At 46.4% G+C, this 19,709-nt stretch overlaps 1 gene segment (V, D, J or C); it reads right to left on the bottom strand.

Moving 5' to 3' along the window:
- The window catches only part of LOC116632792, a 423,629-nt gene that overhangs the window by 52,009 nt on the left and 351,911 nt on the right, over positions 1 to 19,709 (bottom strand). Inside the window, 1 exon segment of the C gene segment in view lies at positions 2,138 to 2,190. Within this exon segment, the coding sequence occupies positions 2,138 to 2,190 (53 nt within the window).

Raw genomic sequence — 19,709 nt, 5'->3', positions numbered from 1 at the left:
GGCTAAGAAGTGGACATAATGGTTTCTCACAATATGAATGCCCACATGAAATGTTAAGTTGGACAAGGGGAGAGGCCAAAAGAAGGGTAGGAAAAGCAAGTGAAAAGTGTGGAATGCGATTATACGCAAACAGTGAATCATGGAACACTACATCAAAAACTAATGATGTAATGTATGGTGATTAACATAACATAATAATAAAAAAAAATTAAAAAAAAAAGAAGAGAATGAGGAACAAAGAATTCCTACTGTGTTTAGAGGGGTCTCTCAGGCTCTTTAGCTAATAAACATTGTCCTAATGATTAATACAATTCTAATGAAAATGGTGGTAAGTCCATCATAGTGAGCCTCAGAACTCTCCTTTACCCCTCCTGTCTGGGGTAGAGAGACCCAGAATTTCCACTTCGGGTAGCAGTAATGCTTGCTTCTATAGTTTATAATGACTATTTCCCTTATTTTACGTTTTCTTGACCCTCCGATACCAACAACTTTAAAAATAAAGTCTTGTCTGTAATACTCACTCGGTAAAACCTTCAGCCTAGTGCCTTCTCCAAAGATGTATTTGTAGCCTCCTGAGGTAATCACAGTGTTATGTGGTTCTACATAAACCAACATAAGGTTACCATTTCTTGGAATAGCTTTGCTGTCAATTAGTAGGACATCGTATGCACGTCTCCATTGGAAGGTACTGTCCTCATTTTTTTCTAAAAGGAATTTACTTGGGATAATATCCCCGTTTATACACAAAGTCTTCACTGCTTTAATGAGGTCTGAGTTTGCAAAACTTCCTCAATTTCATGTTATGTTTATCTTAAGTGTATTTATTAAGAGGCTGTTTTAACAAACATGTTAGGATTTAAACATCTAAATGATTGTTGACCCCTTTGAAGTAGTCCCTTTAAGACTCTTCAATGAGTATCAGTTTAAGAGCCAAACATACCCACCAATGACATGATTTTATATTCATACTTCATTTTGGAACCAAAATAGTACCAGTAACGAGTGTGAGTCCCTCCTTTCTTTATAAATCATAGCTCTGAAAGGCTTTTGATTATTCACAGAAATGAAATCCACCTTCAAAAGATAAAGCCATCTGGATGCTATAAAAAGAATGTGCCTTAAAAAAAAAAAAAAAAGGATGTGCCTTGACCTTTAAGGGCAGAATCAAAAGCGGAAGGGAGCCACTAACCTGCGTGCCACTTTCAGCTGAGTGGCTTGCCTGGGCCACTCATTGAAATGTATCAACTCCCTTTGTTAACAAATCAGCCCCGTCACCTCAGTGTCACACCTGGTTCAGGCACAGAGGGTTGTTGATGAGAAATATTACGAATGTAAAGTGGCAGGTGTTGCTGCAAATAATTCTAACAGGAAAGAGAAAAATAACAACAACAAAAAACAAAACCACACAACACTGAACTCTGCAAGTGTGGGGACCGCCCATACCTCTTCGATACTGCTTTCTAGAATCCATCTTTATTATTCCCTCCATGACGGCTTCACAACTTGCTTTATCACAGAGAATCCCGAGGAGATGGGGAGCTTTCTAAGGTCCTGGGATTCTCTGCTCCTCCCACGGGGTCAACTCAGCTAGCCTTTGTCCTCGGGGTGAACAGGGGCTGTCCTGTCTCCAGAGGTTTTCTTCTGCTATTCTCCCAGAAAAGGAAAGCCACGAGAAGCTTGTAATCCTGCTGCCCAGCCTTCACCCAGTCCACTTGCCAGATTTTTTAGTTCTACCCGGGGACACGGGCATAAACTCAACTGGGTCCCCAGCACTTATCTGTTAAGGACACGCTTCCTTGGCTCCACACTCCCGATTGGGTCACCTCCCTTGCCATTGGTTTGTTTCTGTCTCTATCACAAAGCTTTTCTTCCTCTTATCTCTGCCTCTTTCCCAAAGCCTCAACATGCTATGTGGACCTTCGAGAAACCGCTTGCGGTATTAATACAATTTATCAAACTGCCCATAGACCCGATAACCAAATCCAGCCTCTGGGGAAACGTGTCTTCATATCTGGCTCACACATCCGACATAGTTAACAACCACACGCTAAACGAAGCAATTAAATTCAGCTGTGTTTCAACAGGTCCCACTGGATATCTTTCCAGAAAGGATAATTAGTTAACCACAAGAACTCACCGGGTGTGACCAGCAGTGAGGTGCCTTTGCCAAAGTAGAGGTTATACCCGCTGCTGAGATCCACAATGTGTTTTCCCTAAACAAAAAGCCCCTTGCAGTAACCACTCTGCTGTCCCCCTCACGTGGCTCTCCATGGACTCTCATGTCTGAAAACCAACCACGCAGCAGTCACACAGACCGTGGCTCATCCACGAGACAGTTGCAGAGAAGGTCACCCACTCACCACAGTGAGGAGGGCGATCACTCCCGAGAACTGCCCTCCCGGGGCCGAGAACCTTGTTTCATGTCATGAAGCCCAGAGTTTTCCAGCAGAGGGAAGTGCCCATCTGGACTGAGGACAGCGGGGGCTCGGACCAGGAGCTGCTCTGAGGGCTCATGGGGGAAGGGTGGAAAGACACCACAGGGAAAGGGGTTGGTGAATTTCGCCTCCTTCACTCTGGGTTGTACTGGAGTCGCACTCACTGATTTAGTTTCTGAGACACCCCCCCAACTCCAACAACACTTACTTGGTTTAACAGCGAGTTGAGTGCCTTTTCCAAAGATGAGCCTTCCTTGGCTGCCTCCATAACTGACACAGTCATATGGGGCCTTACAATAACCAGTGGGAGGGAAGGACTGAGGAGGACTCTGAGCAAGGGAGGCCACTTTCCCCTTTGGTGGGAGCAGCCTCACCACCCCACGGCCTCAGCTCCCAGCTCCTTGGCAGGGTTAGGACATTCCTCTAAAAGTAACAGCCAGCTGTGCAGAGAGATCTGAGCTGGATCTTAAAGCACCCGTTTTGTTCCCAGAACACTGGGTTTTGGTATCCTGCTCATGCCTGAGGCACACAGGACAATCGCAAGGTCAGGCAGAGACATGCCACCTAGCATAGGTGGCCAACACTGGGGGCAGAGAGTGATTATTTTAGGGACCAGGAGCACCATTCCACTCTCAGAGCCATAGTTCTTATAAAGAATATTAATGAAAACAACAACGAAACCAACAAAACCCAAAAGGTACATTAAGAGAGCTGTTTGCACTCCTTTTGGATTGGAGGGGTTCTTATTGAGGAAAACCCGATTTCTGAGTTGTTAGGTCTTTTTCTTTGTCTTATCACAGAATATGGGTGTTGCCTATTATCTTTAGCATTTCTATATATCCAGAGACAATGAACAAGCCCGTGAAAACTTCTATTTCTTCATGACCTGTCCTTAGGATTGCCTGAATTCACTAACTGGCAGACTTCCCATCAGCTCAGGCCCAAAGAAACGAGGTGCCTCGATCCAGGGGGGCAGTGGCAGTGTCTTAATCCCACTAAAACTGCACTGAAGAAGACCACCACTCACCCCAGCTTTTGAGATTGACCCGCTCCCCTCACTCACTTGGCTTTACTGTCAGTCTGGTCCCTGCTCCAAAGCGAAGGTCATTGTTATTATTGCCACAGCGATACACCCTTTAACAAAAACCTCCTGGGGCAGCCTGGCAGCCAGGCTCCCAGCGTTGTAGGCACAACGGGGAGAGGCACCGACCAATACCACACAACATGTCCTATTCTCCTTTTCCGAGAGGAACCCGGCCACTTTGTCATGCTTCGAGGCTGTAAAAGTGGGCACATCTCAGCTCACTGAGCACAGCTAATCTGGACCCTAAATTGGCACTCTGAGACATCTAATCAGCTTTCAAACAAGTTTCTGAGCTGTGTATAAACCCATGCCACAAACAAACCATGCCCAAACACACTGTTTGTCTTCAGGGACCGCTATGTATGAGGTACCGCCTGGTGGCACGCTCCAGAACTTCTATAATTTGCATCTTAATTATGGGTTCAAAATACTCAAACTACTCATCTATATAATTTCATGTTAATTATCATGTAGTCATCTCGTAATCGGCAAATAATGAAACACAGCAGAGCTTGGAGGGAGAGGGTTGGCATTTGACGACGTGTTCAGAGGGTCAAGGTTTTGCTTTTACTGCACCGAGGGTCCAACCAAATGACTCCTCTCAGAAGTGGAGTGTGTAGGACGTTCAGCAAGTTTCCTTAGAGTCTCTCCAAAACAGTCATTAGAAGGTCATCTAACCCACTTCCTCTCATTTACAATGTATCAGCCCTGAGGAGTTATCAGAACAAGCAGAACTCTCTATTCTCCATCTGAGAGCCCTTCTCATTCTGCTGCCCGGAGTGACAAAGTCCTGATGATGAATTAATTCCCAAACCCACTGTTCCAAAGGAAACACACAGAGTGTGAAGACCAAAGAAGCTTGGAGCAGGGAGAAGTCTGTTTTCACAGGTGGAAGGAAAGATTCAGTAATGGAAATGAAAAGAACACAAATTCTGATCGAATGCAGGTATCCCCAGTGAAATCAGCTCTACTGGAAGGGAGGAAGGACTACGTCCAGCCAGGACAGCCCCTCTGCAGCCCCCCTTGTTTTAAAGCAACACACAGTTAGGTTACCTCATGGCTCCCATCACCTACCCAGGGTGACCTGAAGCCTCGTTCCAGTCCCAAAGATGAATTTCCTGGCACTGCCGGTGGTCACACTGCGAGATGCTCCATAACAAAAACCTGCTGCTAGAGTTTCCATCTGGTCTCCGCCCTCCACTGGCTTACGCAGAGCTCTCTCCATGACCTCCTCCCAGATGCGCAGCCGGTGGGCCCTCAGGGACCCGTTTCCATTTTCCAGACACTGTGGTTGTAGCCGCTATGAGGGCCGCAGAGCTCTGGTCAGACACCTGCTGGGCTAACCCTATCTGCCTGTGGCCCTCTTTGGCCTCAACTGATCATGGGGTGCTGGCTAGGTGATTAAGGCCAAAGAGTTGTCAAGTTAAACTCTGCAGACTCTGGGAATTAAACTCTTTGTCCTTTTCCTCTCTGGGTTTTACGTTAATGGATCCCTCTTGTCAGACTTGATGAGTGATGGGGCTCAGAAATCAAATGATGAATCACTGTTCTAATATAAGGTCGCGAAGTCAGGCAGAGAAGAGGGCATGAAGACAGAGAAAGAGAAACAATCAAACCTCTACATGCACAGCCATTTCCACAATTCCTATGAAAGTCATTCTCATTGCAAAGGTGCTGCTAAGAAAGTGGCCCACAGATGTTCTGCCCCAGTCCTAAGTGGTACCCTTTGTCTGCCGGAGCCCGGAATTTCCAATGGCCTCTTAGTCAAATACAATCACAGAAGCACACAGGGGTCCCCAGAGCACAGACCGTACACCTCTCCCACTACACAGCTCACACCCCCGTGGGTGTGTCAGATGGTGCCAGTGAGGGCAGTGGTGCCAGAGACTCAGCAGCAGGGGTTGGAAATGTCCCCGTGCGGATTCTATTTAGATCCCTACGTCCTGGGCAGAAGCACTTACAGGGCTGGATGATGAGCTGGGTCCCTTTCCCAAAGGTAAGTCTGTTAGCACCTCCTCCTGTATTGGCACCCCGGGTCAACACTTTACATAAATCTCTCTGCCAGAGACCCATGCCCCGAAGCTCTCAGAACCTCCACAGCAGCTCTGGAGCCCACGGACACCGAGGAGAGCTTGTAGTCCTGGCTGGTGCTGTTGGTCATTTCTTCCCCTCCCTCATTGCTGTCATAAAAGCTCAAAAGACACATGATCAAGGGAAGGGGCCCACGGGTGAGGACTGGGAGTGCCATCCCCCAGCTACCAATTATATTATGTGAATGGTCGTGGCCACAAAACTCTCCTCTGTCACGTAGGAGAAGGTGTCCACGATGGAGACCCTTCCTCACAGATATTTAAAGGGGCATGAAAAGACGTCATGGTTTGTCTATCTGGACTCTAAAACAGGACAACTCAAAGGTCAGGCTAGAACACATAATAGGAAAAGACATAAATACCTCACATCTGTTCAGACTTACTGGGCCTGACTGTTAAATGAGTCCCGGTCCCAAAAGTGAGCTTGTCCCTGCTGCTAGTCTTCTCACTATGGTTAGCAGCTTTACAGAAACAGGGCAGACACCTGTCATGAGGGTCGCCTGCCTGCCCACCTGCCCGGCTTTCCCCCGACACGACTCAGAAATGCCCTCCGAGCTCTCACACCGCCCTCAGTCACAGGCTTGGGAGAAGTCACTAGGCTGGACGCTACACACTAAGCTTTCCATTTTGGGGTCTAGACAACAAACAGCGGGCAGTGTGGTCCATAGAGACACTGACATTAAAAAAAAAATTTTTTTTTTTTTTTAAATTCTATTTTAAAGCTGTGGGTCACACCAGTTAATTGGTGTGATTGACTCTCTCAGAGGCGACGCTCGGCAATTCTTAAACAAATCACACTCGGGAGGTGCTTACGGTGCACCTGAAATCTCGCTTTGTCTTGCTCTAGAATCGAATATTTCTAAACAAGAAAGTTGACTCACTTTGGCATGAAATTCTGGTTGGGAATGGGGGGGCCAGAATGTGTTTTATACTCACAAGGCTTGACTCTCAAAATGGTTCCCGAGCCAAAGATGAGCCTGTTCTGCACAGCATGAGACGCCTCTACGAAAACCACGTGGGCGTGGGTGCACGTGGGCTGGGGTGGGGCCGGTGGCTTGGCCCTGGAAACAGAGGACTGTTGCACTTTGCTTTTAGGAACTGCTGGTATTTGGCCAAGAAACCAAGGACGTTGGGATAATGGCAGAAACTTTTAAATGTGGAAAGGTCGATTGTGTATGGAATTTGGCTTGTGTTTGCTCTCTGCTTCTTGGCCTAGATAAATGTTGCAACTCTTCGCTTGAAGGAACACTCCGAAGCGTTAGTGTATCTTTTCTTCCAGGGCCTTTCTAGCCCTCTAGCCAGAATTTTCTTTCATCTCATTAATCCTAATCATACTCCCCTGTTCCAAACCATTGTACTCTGCTGTGATGTCCTCTAATTTCAAAACCCATAGCAACTACCAACCACTAACAATTCCTGGAAGCATGGCTTGGAAACAAACTCGTTAGAGCTGGCTTCCACATCCAGTTTTCAACTAAATGGGGCTCTGAGTTGGTTTAGAGCCACTCTGACTGTCCCCTGCTGGGTAGAGCATTCTTACACTGAGTTGCTCTCCGTGGTGCAGGGGAGGGTGGTGTTCCCCCCCCCCCCCCGGAGTGTTATGTTTTTGACCCAGGAGGATACCCTGAAGGCTACTGTGGCTGGGAGCCGACTGACCGTCACTGGGTCCCCAGATCCCACTGCTCAGGTCTCGCTTTGTAACTCCGGGACACTCTCTGAGCTCCCTGTCCCTGGATACAGAATGAGGAGAATACCACCTTCCTATCTTATCTGGACAGGGGAGAAGAAAAATCTTGGATGTCTAAAGGTGCTCTATCCGACCTAGCTGGGAGGCGCTTTATCACGTAACTTGCACTGGAAGGGTCTGAAATAGCCAAATCCTCAATACTTGTGCCCGTAAGCTCTGATGTAGTAAAAAGAAAAAAAAAAAAAAAAAAAAAAAAAGAAGAGATTCCTCTAGGTAACTGAGTAGTTAAGACAGTTGGAAAAGGCAGACTTGGAAAGGTTCTATACCTTCAGTTTTTGCTTTATGCAGTATGCTTTTCTTTCCTTTTTGTGAAGTTATCTTTGGTTACAAAGTGAACATATTCGAATTTTCCACAGCTTTTAATTTCAGGTGCAAGAAATGTATGTGCCCTGTGTTTTTCCCATTACACTGTGTATGTATATCCACTATCCCTCTCTCTCTTTCTCTCTCATCTATCAAGACATAGTTGTTTTTAACAGTTAATTCTGTGCCTTGCCCAAACTGTAATTTACTAAATGCAGGTGTACTGCCATACTGACAAACTACTAGAAAACAAAACAAACAACCCCAAACCCTTGAGTTTTCCAAGTTTAAACTCTCCCCTTGGAATCAGTGCTTACTTAGTCTTGCCATTGAGTAAGCCTGCCCCACCTAGAACATCAGCTCTTAGCACATTTCCAAATACCTTTGCCATCTGCAAAAGAGAGCCACACACTGGACTAATTTTGTAAAATTACACTGCCTGGCAGTCTGTCTGCCGGCCTCGCTGGCTCTCCTGGTTGCTTGTCTCTTTGACAGCCTATGTTTCTACCATTTCTTCCAAACATGATGCAGTACTCAAAGTGAAAATTATCATGCCAGATAAAAGGGAAGATGAAGTCATTCTCTCTGAATTCTCTTCACATGTCACGTTAGCACATGACGGTAGCAGCAAAAACAGAATTGTGAATCATATTTTCTAGTTTGGAATTAAAGATTCAAGACTGAAGTTCCCCCAGAAAGCTCAGATATTTTGTTGACACCTAACTCTATCAGTTATGAGAAAGAACAGATAGAAATTCTCATGCCTGAGCCTGCATGGTCTAGTATGACCCCCCCTACCCGTCCCCAGAGTCTTACACAGGTGACCTGGAAATTCAAGAATAACTGATTTCCTGACCAAGGACGACGTACTTACTGGGCGTAATAGTGATCCTAGTTCCTGTCCCGAAGATTAAGTTGTTGCTTCCATAATTAGACACACAGCGTTCTAAGTCATTACAAAAACCATTGCCCCCAACTCTTCACACTGTACTGTAACCCTCCACCCATTTCTTGTGCACCCCCTCCTTGCAATGCTTCTACAGCTCAAAGCCACCAGGGACTCTTTCGTACCATTTCCTGCTGCAGCAACTGAGAGAAACTGAGATAAAAAGCTGTAATTAGGAGAGGCTTGACATGTGAAATCTGGCTTGATTTTTCTGCCAAATTTTCCTTTGGAAGGAACAGAAATCCTCTTTCTCTCTATGGGTGCTGTCAGTGATCCCTTGAGTCCAAAGCCAGCGACGAGTCTGGGCACCCCTGCTGTCTTGCTCATCCTTTTACACCACCCCATATTTCAGTTTTCTCCCAAATCATCTCATTTTCCTTCTCTAGCCTTCTGACCCATTTCCTCTCAGTTGACAGCTGTCCCCCCATTTGCTCCTCCTGTGGCCTGTGCCACAAAGGGCCAAACATCTCTGGTCAGTGCAGAAGTGAGGGGTGAGTGAGGGGACAGCTTCCCGCCCCACCCCCCCAGGGATTTCAGGCTGGGGAAATAAAGACCCCTCAAGCCATAAATCATTCTTGGGGTGGAGGGGAGGGGCTCTTTGCTATGTTCTAGAGAAAGTTATCCCCAGAAGCACAGAAAGAGATTCTTTTGACATTCTTGCTGGAGTTTCAAGGCCTTGCTCAACACAATGGTGATGGAAAATTTTCTTTGACTTACTTGGAATGACAGTCAAACTTGTCCCTCTCCCAAAATAGAACTTCTGGTTACCGGTGTTCCACTGTGATAGGAAGCTCAACAAAAACCAGGCAGATGAGAGAGCCAGCACTCCCACCAGGGGCGCTCACACCGGGGAGGCCCCCCCACCCCCTCCCCTAACCGGGCTGGCCGGCCCTGGGAGCAGGCAGGCGGCAGGCAGGCGGGCGTCTGGGCGTTGGGCAGGCAGACCATCTCTCTCCCTGGGCAGGCGCGGGGAGCAAAGCGTTCCTGGAAAAGGAGCTTCAGGGCTTAGAACAGCTGTGACCATGTACCGCTGGAGGGACTGAGCCCTCCTGAGAGGGGATTAGAGGAAAGGCTAATGTGAATCTTGTGCTGCTTGCTGCCTAATTAAAGGCGTAGGCCCATTTGTTTTATGCCTGGGCATTTAAAAAATTCTTTTTCTTTTAAGATTTAATTTCTCTCCCGATGATCATATGATTTTGAAGTGCATTTTAATTAGGTCTCTTTATTACATCTTTTGAGTCTGGGAAGGATTTTATTTTTTGGTGAGATATCGGGAACAATCCATTGTCTCCAGATTAGCTCAGCCTGCGGCTCTGATCACCTTGCTCCCTTCCAACCCTGCCTGTTTCCCTGAACACCCCTGTTATGCACTGTCCATTGTCCATCCCTCCACCCCACCTTGTCCCCCATGAGCAGTGAGGTTGTGTGGGGAGGACACAGCTTGGTGACTTGTTTTTCAAATTGCCATTTGCAAGTCCCGAGCTCTGTATTGCTGACTTTTAAGGACTAAAGCTACATCTGCCACTCTTTGACCTTTTTTTGTCTGCCTAGAGTTAATATACCTCAATTGTCTCCGTGTGGTCCTCAACCACCATGCCACCTGCACAGCCCTTTGAGGCATGTGATGATTAGCCCCACCAAACTCCACAGGCAAAGTTGCAGGGAGACTTACTTGGAATGACTGATAAGCTTGTCCCCTGCCCAAATGTCAACTTGTTGGAAGAGCTTGTCACACAGCCACCCAATCCTTTGCAATAACTGGCAGGTGACTCTAACAGATCTCTGACCCCAATCTCGCTATGCCACTTCAAAAGGCATCTTGGGTGCCTATGGGATCTGTGAATGTGGGGCCGCAATTAGGCCATATTCTATAGGGAATGATAGGAAACTTGCTACAAATGTGTGCTTCTCCACCTCGGATTCCAATGTCTGACATGCTGCAGGTCTGAAAAAGCATCGGTGAGCTCTGGTCTCCTCCTCCCTTCTCTGTCATTCCCTCATCCACAAAACATCCCAGTCTGTATCTCATTTCCATCTCCAAGCTCTAGCGTGGTGACACCAGGTCCTCGGGCACCATTGATCCGCCTTCTCTGAGACAGCATATGTTCCCAGAGCGCTGTGATTAAAAGACTGGAAATGCCAGGCTCTCAGAGGCTGAGATGTGGGCTCCTTGCTCCTTATCTCTGGTCAATATGTTGTCCTCATTTGTCTGGCTAATGAAGAGCTGACCTTTCTAAGTGGATGCGTTTTGCTGAAATGATAAGGGCCCCGGGGGCTCACAACCATAGCAGAGCTCGGAAGGCAATTTGGGCCTTTCAGACCCTGTTGGCATAGTTCAGTCAAAAGGACCCCAGGCTCAAATGTCAACCTCTCAGCTTTGGCTCCCATATGCCTGGACTTGGAGAAACTCAACAAACCCTGGGCAACTGGTCCAACATGCTCCCTACTCATTGGAACCAGGCTTCCCTTGGAGGCATCTTGCACATTCAAGATGATCATAACAGCCCGACCTTCTGCCTTAGAGCAGCACCGGCACATCCTAGCTCCACACGACCTGGCATGAACGGATGCTGCCACTCAGTGGAGCAGACAGCCTCGGAGATGTCAGACGACCTCCCCTACACACACAAAGCAGGGGCAGTCCGCCTCATAGACTACGCCTGCACAGAAAAACATGGCCTCCACTCTCATCCCTTTGGCATGGGGGACCCTGCCCTGGATGGAGAGCCTGAGGAAACAGAACGCCCCGAACTAGCAATGGGAGTGCTGACATCCCGCTCTTGGACCCACGTCGCCATCCTCATCTTATCGGGCCACCGTGAAAGATACATTCCTACCTGGTTACCTTTCCCCCTTCCTGTCTCTCATGGCTTTCATTTCTCATTTCTGAGCACCCACGGGGCTCCAGACTCTCCTCGCTCCATTTCTATTTGACTCCATTAGAATCCCTGCAAGGAAGACCCAAAAGGCCTAAAGTGCAAAAATGCGCGAGGGACACGGAGTGTGTGTCTTTCTGGCTTGCTTGGCTTCCTGATTAGTCTCATCTCCCTCCTAAGTATTGGCTTCTCAGAGCTGTCACGCTTCTCCCTGCAGCAGGCAGTTTTACAACAACTGACAGAAGGAACTTTATGCATCTCAAAAAAAAACAAAAACAAAAACAAAAACAAAAACCACCACCAACCAAAAAAGCCCAACCAGTCAGAGTTTTTCCTCTCTTCCCAGCGGGGTGCGGCAGCAAATACACCAAAGCCAAATCTTTCTATCTGCTCTAATTATCAGCAAGGATACAAGTCACTATGAGGAAAAAGGTATTAAGCCTTGTATCTGAAACTCTTTGGAATTAATTGTAATCCTTTGCCTGGTGGTTTCAGCGATAGGAATGGACACAGTGGCTGTGCAATCCTTTCCATTCTGTGTTTCTCTCTCTCTCTCTCTCTTTTTGTAGTTTTGCATCTACAGAAGCAGTGGGAGACATTAAAAGAACATAGAGGGATTTGAAATAAGACCTCCGATTCCCAGTTTTCATTTTTTCCCTCTCTGCTTTCATTTAAAACCATTCTAAACTGAATGCCACATACCTATTCAAACTCTGCTCTCAATTATCCCTCTCCACTGTGGAAGATGCCGGTGGGAATGGCTTCAGCTGCACTAAGAAAAATTTAAGCTTGATACAAGGAAGAACTTCCTGACAGGAAATGGTACTAAATGTTAGAATGGGTTTCCCCGGGGGGAGTTGACTGGAAAGGGTGATCCCCCCATGCCCCCAAAACTAGACATCAATCTCCAGAGGAGGCTCTGAAAGCAGCGAAGATTCTTTTCTACCTTTTCTGGGTCAAGGTCAACTTCACTCAACAGCAGGGATCAGATAGACCTGAGAGCTCAGGGTCCGAAAGGGAATCTGTTAATATTGAGATTAAAGAAGGGACAGAACCTTGGAGGCCGCTAGCTGACTTCAAGCAAGATCTGGTTCCCAGGCAACATACATTTCTCTCAAACCTGATACCGGGGGTGAAGTTCCAGAATTTCCAGTATGCTGTTGTGTCCTGTTACACTTACTTGGATGGACAGTCAAGATGGTCCCTTTCCCAAAGGTTAGCTTTCCCGAGCCAGTGTTACCAGTACTAACACTGCAGGGGAGGCCTTTACAAAAACCCCAGGCAGGAGATCTGAGGCTCATAGACATCTTCCCCTTTAGCTCTGGGGAGAAGAGACTCACCTCCAGGGGCCTGGATCTGTGGGGCCCTTCCTTCTCTCCGAGGACCAGAGGAACATTTCCATGTCTGGTCCTGGGACACTGACCTGCTGTATCCCCCGAGGGCCTGACTCCCTCTCTCTCTCCATTTTCTCTGGTTTCCATCCTGAGGCTTATTGATTTCTCATGTTCAGCGTCTCTCTTTCTAAAGGTCTCATTTCCATTTTACAGCATCATTTTCAGGACAGTTTCTCTGATCAGTTTTCAAGACATGTCCTCCCTTCCCCTCAAAGTGTCACACATTTCTGATGACAATGAATTGATTATAAGGAGACAGGAGAGTGTACAGCGTTTTGGAGGCTGACTAGAATTAGATGAGATTTAGGCTCTGGCTCCGTGGCACGCTATCTCCCGAGCTCCTCTTCATGCCCCAGTGTAAGAAATGAAAATGACGGGCATATCTGAGCCTTTTTCACACGTGCGGCTTCTCTTGAACCCGGTGAGATGTTAGTGGTGTCTCACAGAAAGTTTACACTGAGCTTTGTTATGGTGACTGACTCTCCTGGGGGCTGTTCTGGGGTTAGCAAAGAAGACCTTTGTCCCTGGAAGACCCTCAATCCCAGTCAAACTGGGATAGCTGGTCACCCTACTGTCTTACCTTAGGTGTCCCGACTTCACACAGAGCCCAGGGGCTGCAGTAGGGCCTCTGTCAGAGGCAGGCTCTTGCATATTGGAGTTGCTATAAATTTCATCCTTTGACCAAACACAGCTTCCACTGCTGACGGTCACAAGCACAGGAAGACTGGGGTCCCTGTGGCAGCGTCTGGTGGATGCCACAAAAGATGTAAGGAACCAAGTTGGGGCAGAGTCATTATTTGGTACGATGGTGACCAAACCCTATCCCCAAAGAAGATAGAAAACGAATGTTTTAGCTCTGTATCTGCTTTCTCCTCTTAAGCTCTTCGACTTTTGACTGAATTTGTGCGTCTGTCTAGTCATCTCTTGAGCGACTACTTATTAAAGCAAGGGGGCAAAGCTTTAGCTTGCTTAGCAACATGGAAAGGGGGAGAGAAAAAGCTACTCTTTAGCTAAAAAGTGTCCATCTGCTTTAAGGACAGCAGGCAGGAGTTCAAATGACCCTTGCTGTCTCTCCCCTACTTCACAGCCTCACAGAGCTCCCCGCACCCTACTTCAGCCGCCATGACCGCAGGACATAAGCCAAACAGATGCCTACCCTCAGCTGAGTCCTTAGACGGCACCTACGTGTTGCTGTGGCAGTAATCTCTGCCCTGCTGGTGGAAGGAAAACAGAACTTAATCCTGCGTCTTTGGGTGCAGCTTTGTTGCGTTGTAGCCCCAGCATATAAAGAGGGAGACACAAAAGATAAACCCTCCTGTCTGGTCTCCAGGCTCGACTGCCCACCCTCTGAAAAGGGACGTCCTTGAGTCTCCCGGGATGTTCATATGAATCCCCTCGAAGCCTTAATTAGATGGGACCTCAGAGACTCCTGAAGGCTTGGGATTTAACAATATCATGTATTATTCATCGTTTCTGTTGTTGCAGGCATGCGCTGGGTTTGTCCCGCTGAGCGAGGCACTTCTGCGCCTGACAACTTCGTGGCTAACCACACTGCGTGGGCTTTAGGCAGGGCCTATCCCAGAACATTCCATGCTGTCTGCGACCAGGGCTGCATTAACCCCTTCAGTGCTGTGCACACTGGATCACTTAATTATTTACACCTCCCTGAACCAGTCTTTTCGAGAGCTTTGACCAGGCTGGGTTTGGCAACATGTCTTTCCCAGCGCTGCATCCTCTCCTAACCCCAGAAAGCAGATCTGAATAAATGACACTCAGCAACCAGGACATTCAGCCTATGTCAAAAGGAGACTGGGGCCCTTCAACAGGTTTTCCCCATTTCCCTGTTGCCCCGATTTTATAATGAGTCAGCCTCCCAGCGTTAGCACCACTGTCAGCCGCCCACCAGAAACGCAGATTTTCAAGAAGTGCCAGTAGCAACCATAGTTCCTTACCTTTATAGATAGCATTTGAAACTTTTCCAACTACTTACACACGCATTACTACCATTATGGAAGGGTGGGTGTATATTTGAAGGAGAGAATGTACTGCTCTATTCTCATGACTCAGAAGACAAATGAATTTTTCCCCTCTCCTCTGCTGAACTAAGCGAAGTGGCAGCTCCATCGGTGATTTTGGTAATGGAGGGAAAAGTGGGGTTAAATGCTCTGAGTTAACCAAATAGTTCCACCCACCGAGACCTCACTGACTGGACTGGGGATTGAGAACAGCTCCTTTATCGGAGGTAAAGAAGAGGTAAAAGAAGAAAAGAAATCTGTCTGTAGAATTTCCTGCATTTGTTAATGAAATCACAGGGTCCCATTATTTCAGGAGATAAATTTAAGGGTTTTAGTATCTACGTCAGGAAGATTTATATTTGGTCTACTGAATTTGCATTGTCTCAATATGCCAATTTCCTCTCTATTTTTTTGGCAAACATTTCCTGGCTTTAGCTGAATCCCTCAGGATCCTCTATTCAATTTTTCTCCCTGTACCAATAATCTCCTTTAGGATGGATGATAGGAATGCTTTTGGCTGAAGGTAATTTAGTCTTTGTACAATGGAGCGCTAATCTCTCTGATTGGAACCATATCCTCCCAACACAATGTGAGATGTAGAAGCTAATCTGGGATGTTTTTTTCTGGTGGGAGGGAGGTGGACAAGTAATTTAAATCCAAAGAAAGAAGTGTTTTGACCTCCCCACCACACCCCTCGCTCTACCAGTTCCTTCAAACTTACTTGGATTCACAGTTAAGAGAGTTCCTTTTCCAAAAGTGAGTTTGTAGGCGTTACTTCCTCACAGTCAGGGAAGGCTTTACAAAAACAGGAATAGGAGCAGCTCTTTGCAGAAGGGCCCTAGGGTACTCAATATGGTCTTGATCCCTCAACCCTGCACTAAAACTACAGGTTATTTGACAATAAGCCCAGAAGCAGGCTGCTGTAGGCAGAGCCGGCCTCCACGGGACAGTGAGCCCCGATAAATGTATGCATTGCTTATTTTTAAATTTTTTATTGCTTTTCTTTTTCTGACAAAGCTGCTGCCTTAGTTTGGGTAATCCATTTCCTTTCCTTCTTCCTTCATGGTCTCCCCCCTGGCTGGCACTCACATAGTTTCTACTTTATTGCACTCTGGGGCTATTTCTCTGCTTTTTATTGAAATTGCTCACATCAACTTATTAGATTCTGGTTTACTAGAAACTAATTGCAAAAGGGAAGGAGAGTCAGGGAGTTTTTACGGGGATATGTTTGAAGGAAGAAGTCTGAGGGTTTTCTGGTCCTTCCTGGCCTGCTTCCTGGGGATGGGCGAGGCAAAACGAGTAGATATGAGCTTCACCAGCCAGGAGCGCCACAGGCCTGGCCTGGAAAGGAGAGGGCCCCGCGTAGCTTCACCTTTCATACTCACGGGGATTGACAGTCAGCCTGGTTCCCTGCCCCAACACCAAGTTCCGGCCTCTGCTCCCAGTCACAGCACAGCAAATGGCTTTACATAAACTGCGCACGGGGCCCCTCTCTCCCCGTTGAGGAGGACGCCTGATCTGCTTTCCCTAGCACCCCAGCTGCTGCGGACAGTGGCCCGAATCTAACTAACAAACCACACAAGTTCAGGGCAGTGTCTCCTTGAGTCTGCCTATTTTTTCCTTGACAAAGTCTCCTTTAGGCTCCTTTGTAGACAGGTACCAGATATTTAATCTCTTTGCCAGTCAAATATTGAACGTCTTTATTTCTACTTCATAGAATTTTAACATTTTTTTTTTTAACCTTTCCTTTTGCCTTTACAGAGCTCCCCCTAAAAACAGCTGGATTAAAAGAATCTTTGAAGACAGAATACGCTAGGTCTCCTGAGTGAAGTCAAGCTGGCTTCCTCCTTAAAATTTCTGGTTTGCATCCTAGGGCCCTCTCGCCTGGGACCTAATCCATCGGGCTAAAACAAGAAAGGTTAGGAGGTGAGGCAGGAAATCCAGGGGGAAATCCTGCCCTGTGAGTCCTTCTTGTCCCTGCACAATTATTTGGACTTCTTTCTGTGCTCATTCCCTTCCTCCCGAGCAGGACATGGCTAGCACTTTGTCACTGACAGGGAGCCTCCCTCAAGATGGGTTTTAGCAGAAACCCACCCACGTGCCCTTTAGTCGGAAGACAGACGGGGTTTCTTTCCTCTGCTCAGGGAAATTTGATTGAAAAACAAATTCCAATTTTGCAAAGCGAACAGGATTACCTTTTGTTTGCCTCTGTTCTCCTCCTCCTCCCCACTCTTCTTCAATAGTTTTAAACTATTTATAGAAACATCCCCTTTGGGGTTAGAGAAATGTGGCAAGTTTCTAATCTCTTCATCTTTTTTTCTTGCTATCTATTTACTGCAGTCATATATTTACAATCTAAATTTACATTTCATTTCCATTTGCAGGAGCATCTAATGCACTTGCCTATTACTTCCGGAACACTGTGTGTAATGATAAACTCTGTTGAAATAAACCAATTCACAAGGAGCTTTTAGGGCTGGAGGTTGACATTTCTCTCTTCCCAAAACAGTTATTATTACTTTTCCAGGAGAGCCTAAGATCGGGGCAGTCCAGCCAAGTGAGCAACTGGCCTTGCGGGGTTGATGTTCTTATGTCTAAATAACTGTCTACTGAGCATTGCTCCTTGGGATTAATTTGGATTTTCTTTTTAATCTAGTTCCAAAATGTCAGCTTCCAATCTTTTTAGCTCTGAGAATCTCTCTGACAGGCAAAGCTTAAGGTAAATCTCATGGATGTTTTTTGAATCTCAAACAATATTTCATCTCTGTACACATCACAAATAAAGGAACCAAAAGAAGGATGAGTGTAACACCTTCGGGAGAAAATTTATAACAGTTCTCTGGGAGAGATGAGAATTATAAATAAAAATGGAATTGCATATGCTTTTTCTGATTATCATTTCTAATATCTGGGGGTTCTAAATATCCAAACGAGTTTGGAAATATAGCTGCTATGCACCTGCTCTTTGAACTCTCATTAGTGACTGGACACATGGGTCAACATGGAAACGCTTTCTTTTTTTTTTTTTTTAATCTTACGTTTGTTTGGGCATAAGGGACTTAAGGCAGGTCGTCTGGAGCTAACGTAATACTCACTAGGACATCCTGATTCTAGCTTTTCTGTGGTGGATAGTAATTAGGCCACAAAAGTAGAGGTTTTGTTTTGTAGTATTCATTGGGCAGTTGGTTCCTCTTGGGAATTGTAAGTAAAAGTTAACCTCAAACAATTGTCTGGAATGAGCTTCTATTGTAGTAAATGGAGACTCTCTCATGAAAAAACATTTCAGCTACATTCAAGTTAATTGAAATGAGGTTTGTTTTGAGAATGGTGGGCAGCACTTAAAATATCCCAGTGGGTATTGCAAGCTGGAGAGAAGGGCCATTATGACATTTAGATTAGGGAGAGCTTCTCTCATACTTCCAAGCTCAGCTGCCACTTTTTCGCTAAGGGGCACAGAGATGAATGGGTATCAAAAGGGGCTCAACAAAGGCAGGGATGAAAATGTCCCAATTGGAAACACAGTGCCTAACAGCGCCTCGAGGCACGTTTCCAGAAGTTTATGATCTTTCTGACTAATTTGAATATTTGCTTTCAATCCTACCCTTTCCCTAAATATCAGCTTGTCATCAATGTCGACACCAGAAAATCTGACATGGCTTTACCCAAATAGCTGGGCTCCAACATTTTGAGAGTTACAGGGATTAGAAGATTCTTTTCCTCGTTGCATGGACAAAGAAGCCTTGCTTGGGAAGACGGGGCAGATAACTGGAGAGAGGTCGTTGCATTGGTTCTATCAGTAGGTCTATATCTCACTATCTCCTTTTGGATCAAGTTGCATTGCACAGCCTCCGCCATTGCTAGGTTCTTTAATCTGTTCTTTCTTTCTAGAGAATCTCCTCCCTTTCTTTCTAGACTCTTTCTTCCCCTTACACACTAAAACTTTAAGTCCAATTCCATTCGTCAGACACGCACTTCCAACAAATAACGAAAGCAAGCTCAACATTTCCAAATGCTTAAAGGTGTGGAAGAAGAAAGGTCCTAAAGGGTCTTCATCTGAGGCTGTCCTCATCATCTCTTTCACCAGAAAGACACATGGCACCAAGCTCCTGAAGATGTTAAGAACTGGGTGAGTAATTCAGTGATCTTTCCCTGAATTTCTAAGGATGGTGGCTTATGTTTAAATACAAGTCATCTTTAAAACATACCTGGTCGAACACTCACAGTTGTTCCTTTTCCAAATATCAGCCTATTATTGCCTCCCATATCACACAATGACATGCAACTCTACAAAAACTCAGTTGTCCATCCAACCCTCGCCATCTGCTTAAATGTTTACTTGTCACCCAAGACTCCCCCGATAAAGCCAGCTCTTTAGAAAGAAGGTCTGACGGTAGAGGCCAGGGACCACTGGGGCATTCTCGTCCCTTGCACTGCCCTCATTTTCCTGGAAGTGTGTGGACATCCCCGCAAGGCATGCCTGCTTTGGTAAAACAAGGGTAGAGATGGCCTCCCCCTATTTTACAGAGGAAGAAAATAGAAGCTCAGAGAGTTCACCGATTTTCTCTCAGTTCCTGGAAAATCCCACCCTTTCTAATAAGCAATGAAGCCTTCTCACAGAATGACTCCACTGGCACCACTATGGCTAGCCATGAGCTGCAGCAGCACGGGCGGCAGGTGGCCCAGTCCTGCACCAGGGAGGTACACGTCGGCGGTAGTTTGAACTGGAATCCATCAACGGACTGCTGTGGTTTGGACTTAGGTTATAAAACAGAATGGAAAATTTAGGAAGCCGGGTTCCAGGAGCAGTTTGGAAGCATTT

Source organism: Phoca vitulina, unplaced genomic scaffold (genome assembly GCF_004348235.1).
Source record: "Phoca vitulina isolate PV1807 unplaced genomic scaffold, GSC_HSeal_1.0 scaffold7, whole genome shotgun sequence".
Taxonomy (NCBI): Eukaryota; Metazoa; Chordata; class Mammalia; order Carnivora; family Phocidae; genus Phoca; species Phoca vitulina.
The sequence above is the reverse complement of the archived record's forward strand: the minus strand, read 5'-3'. Positions and strand labels throughout refer to the sequence as shown.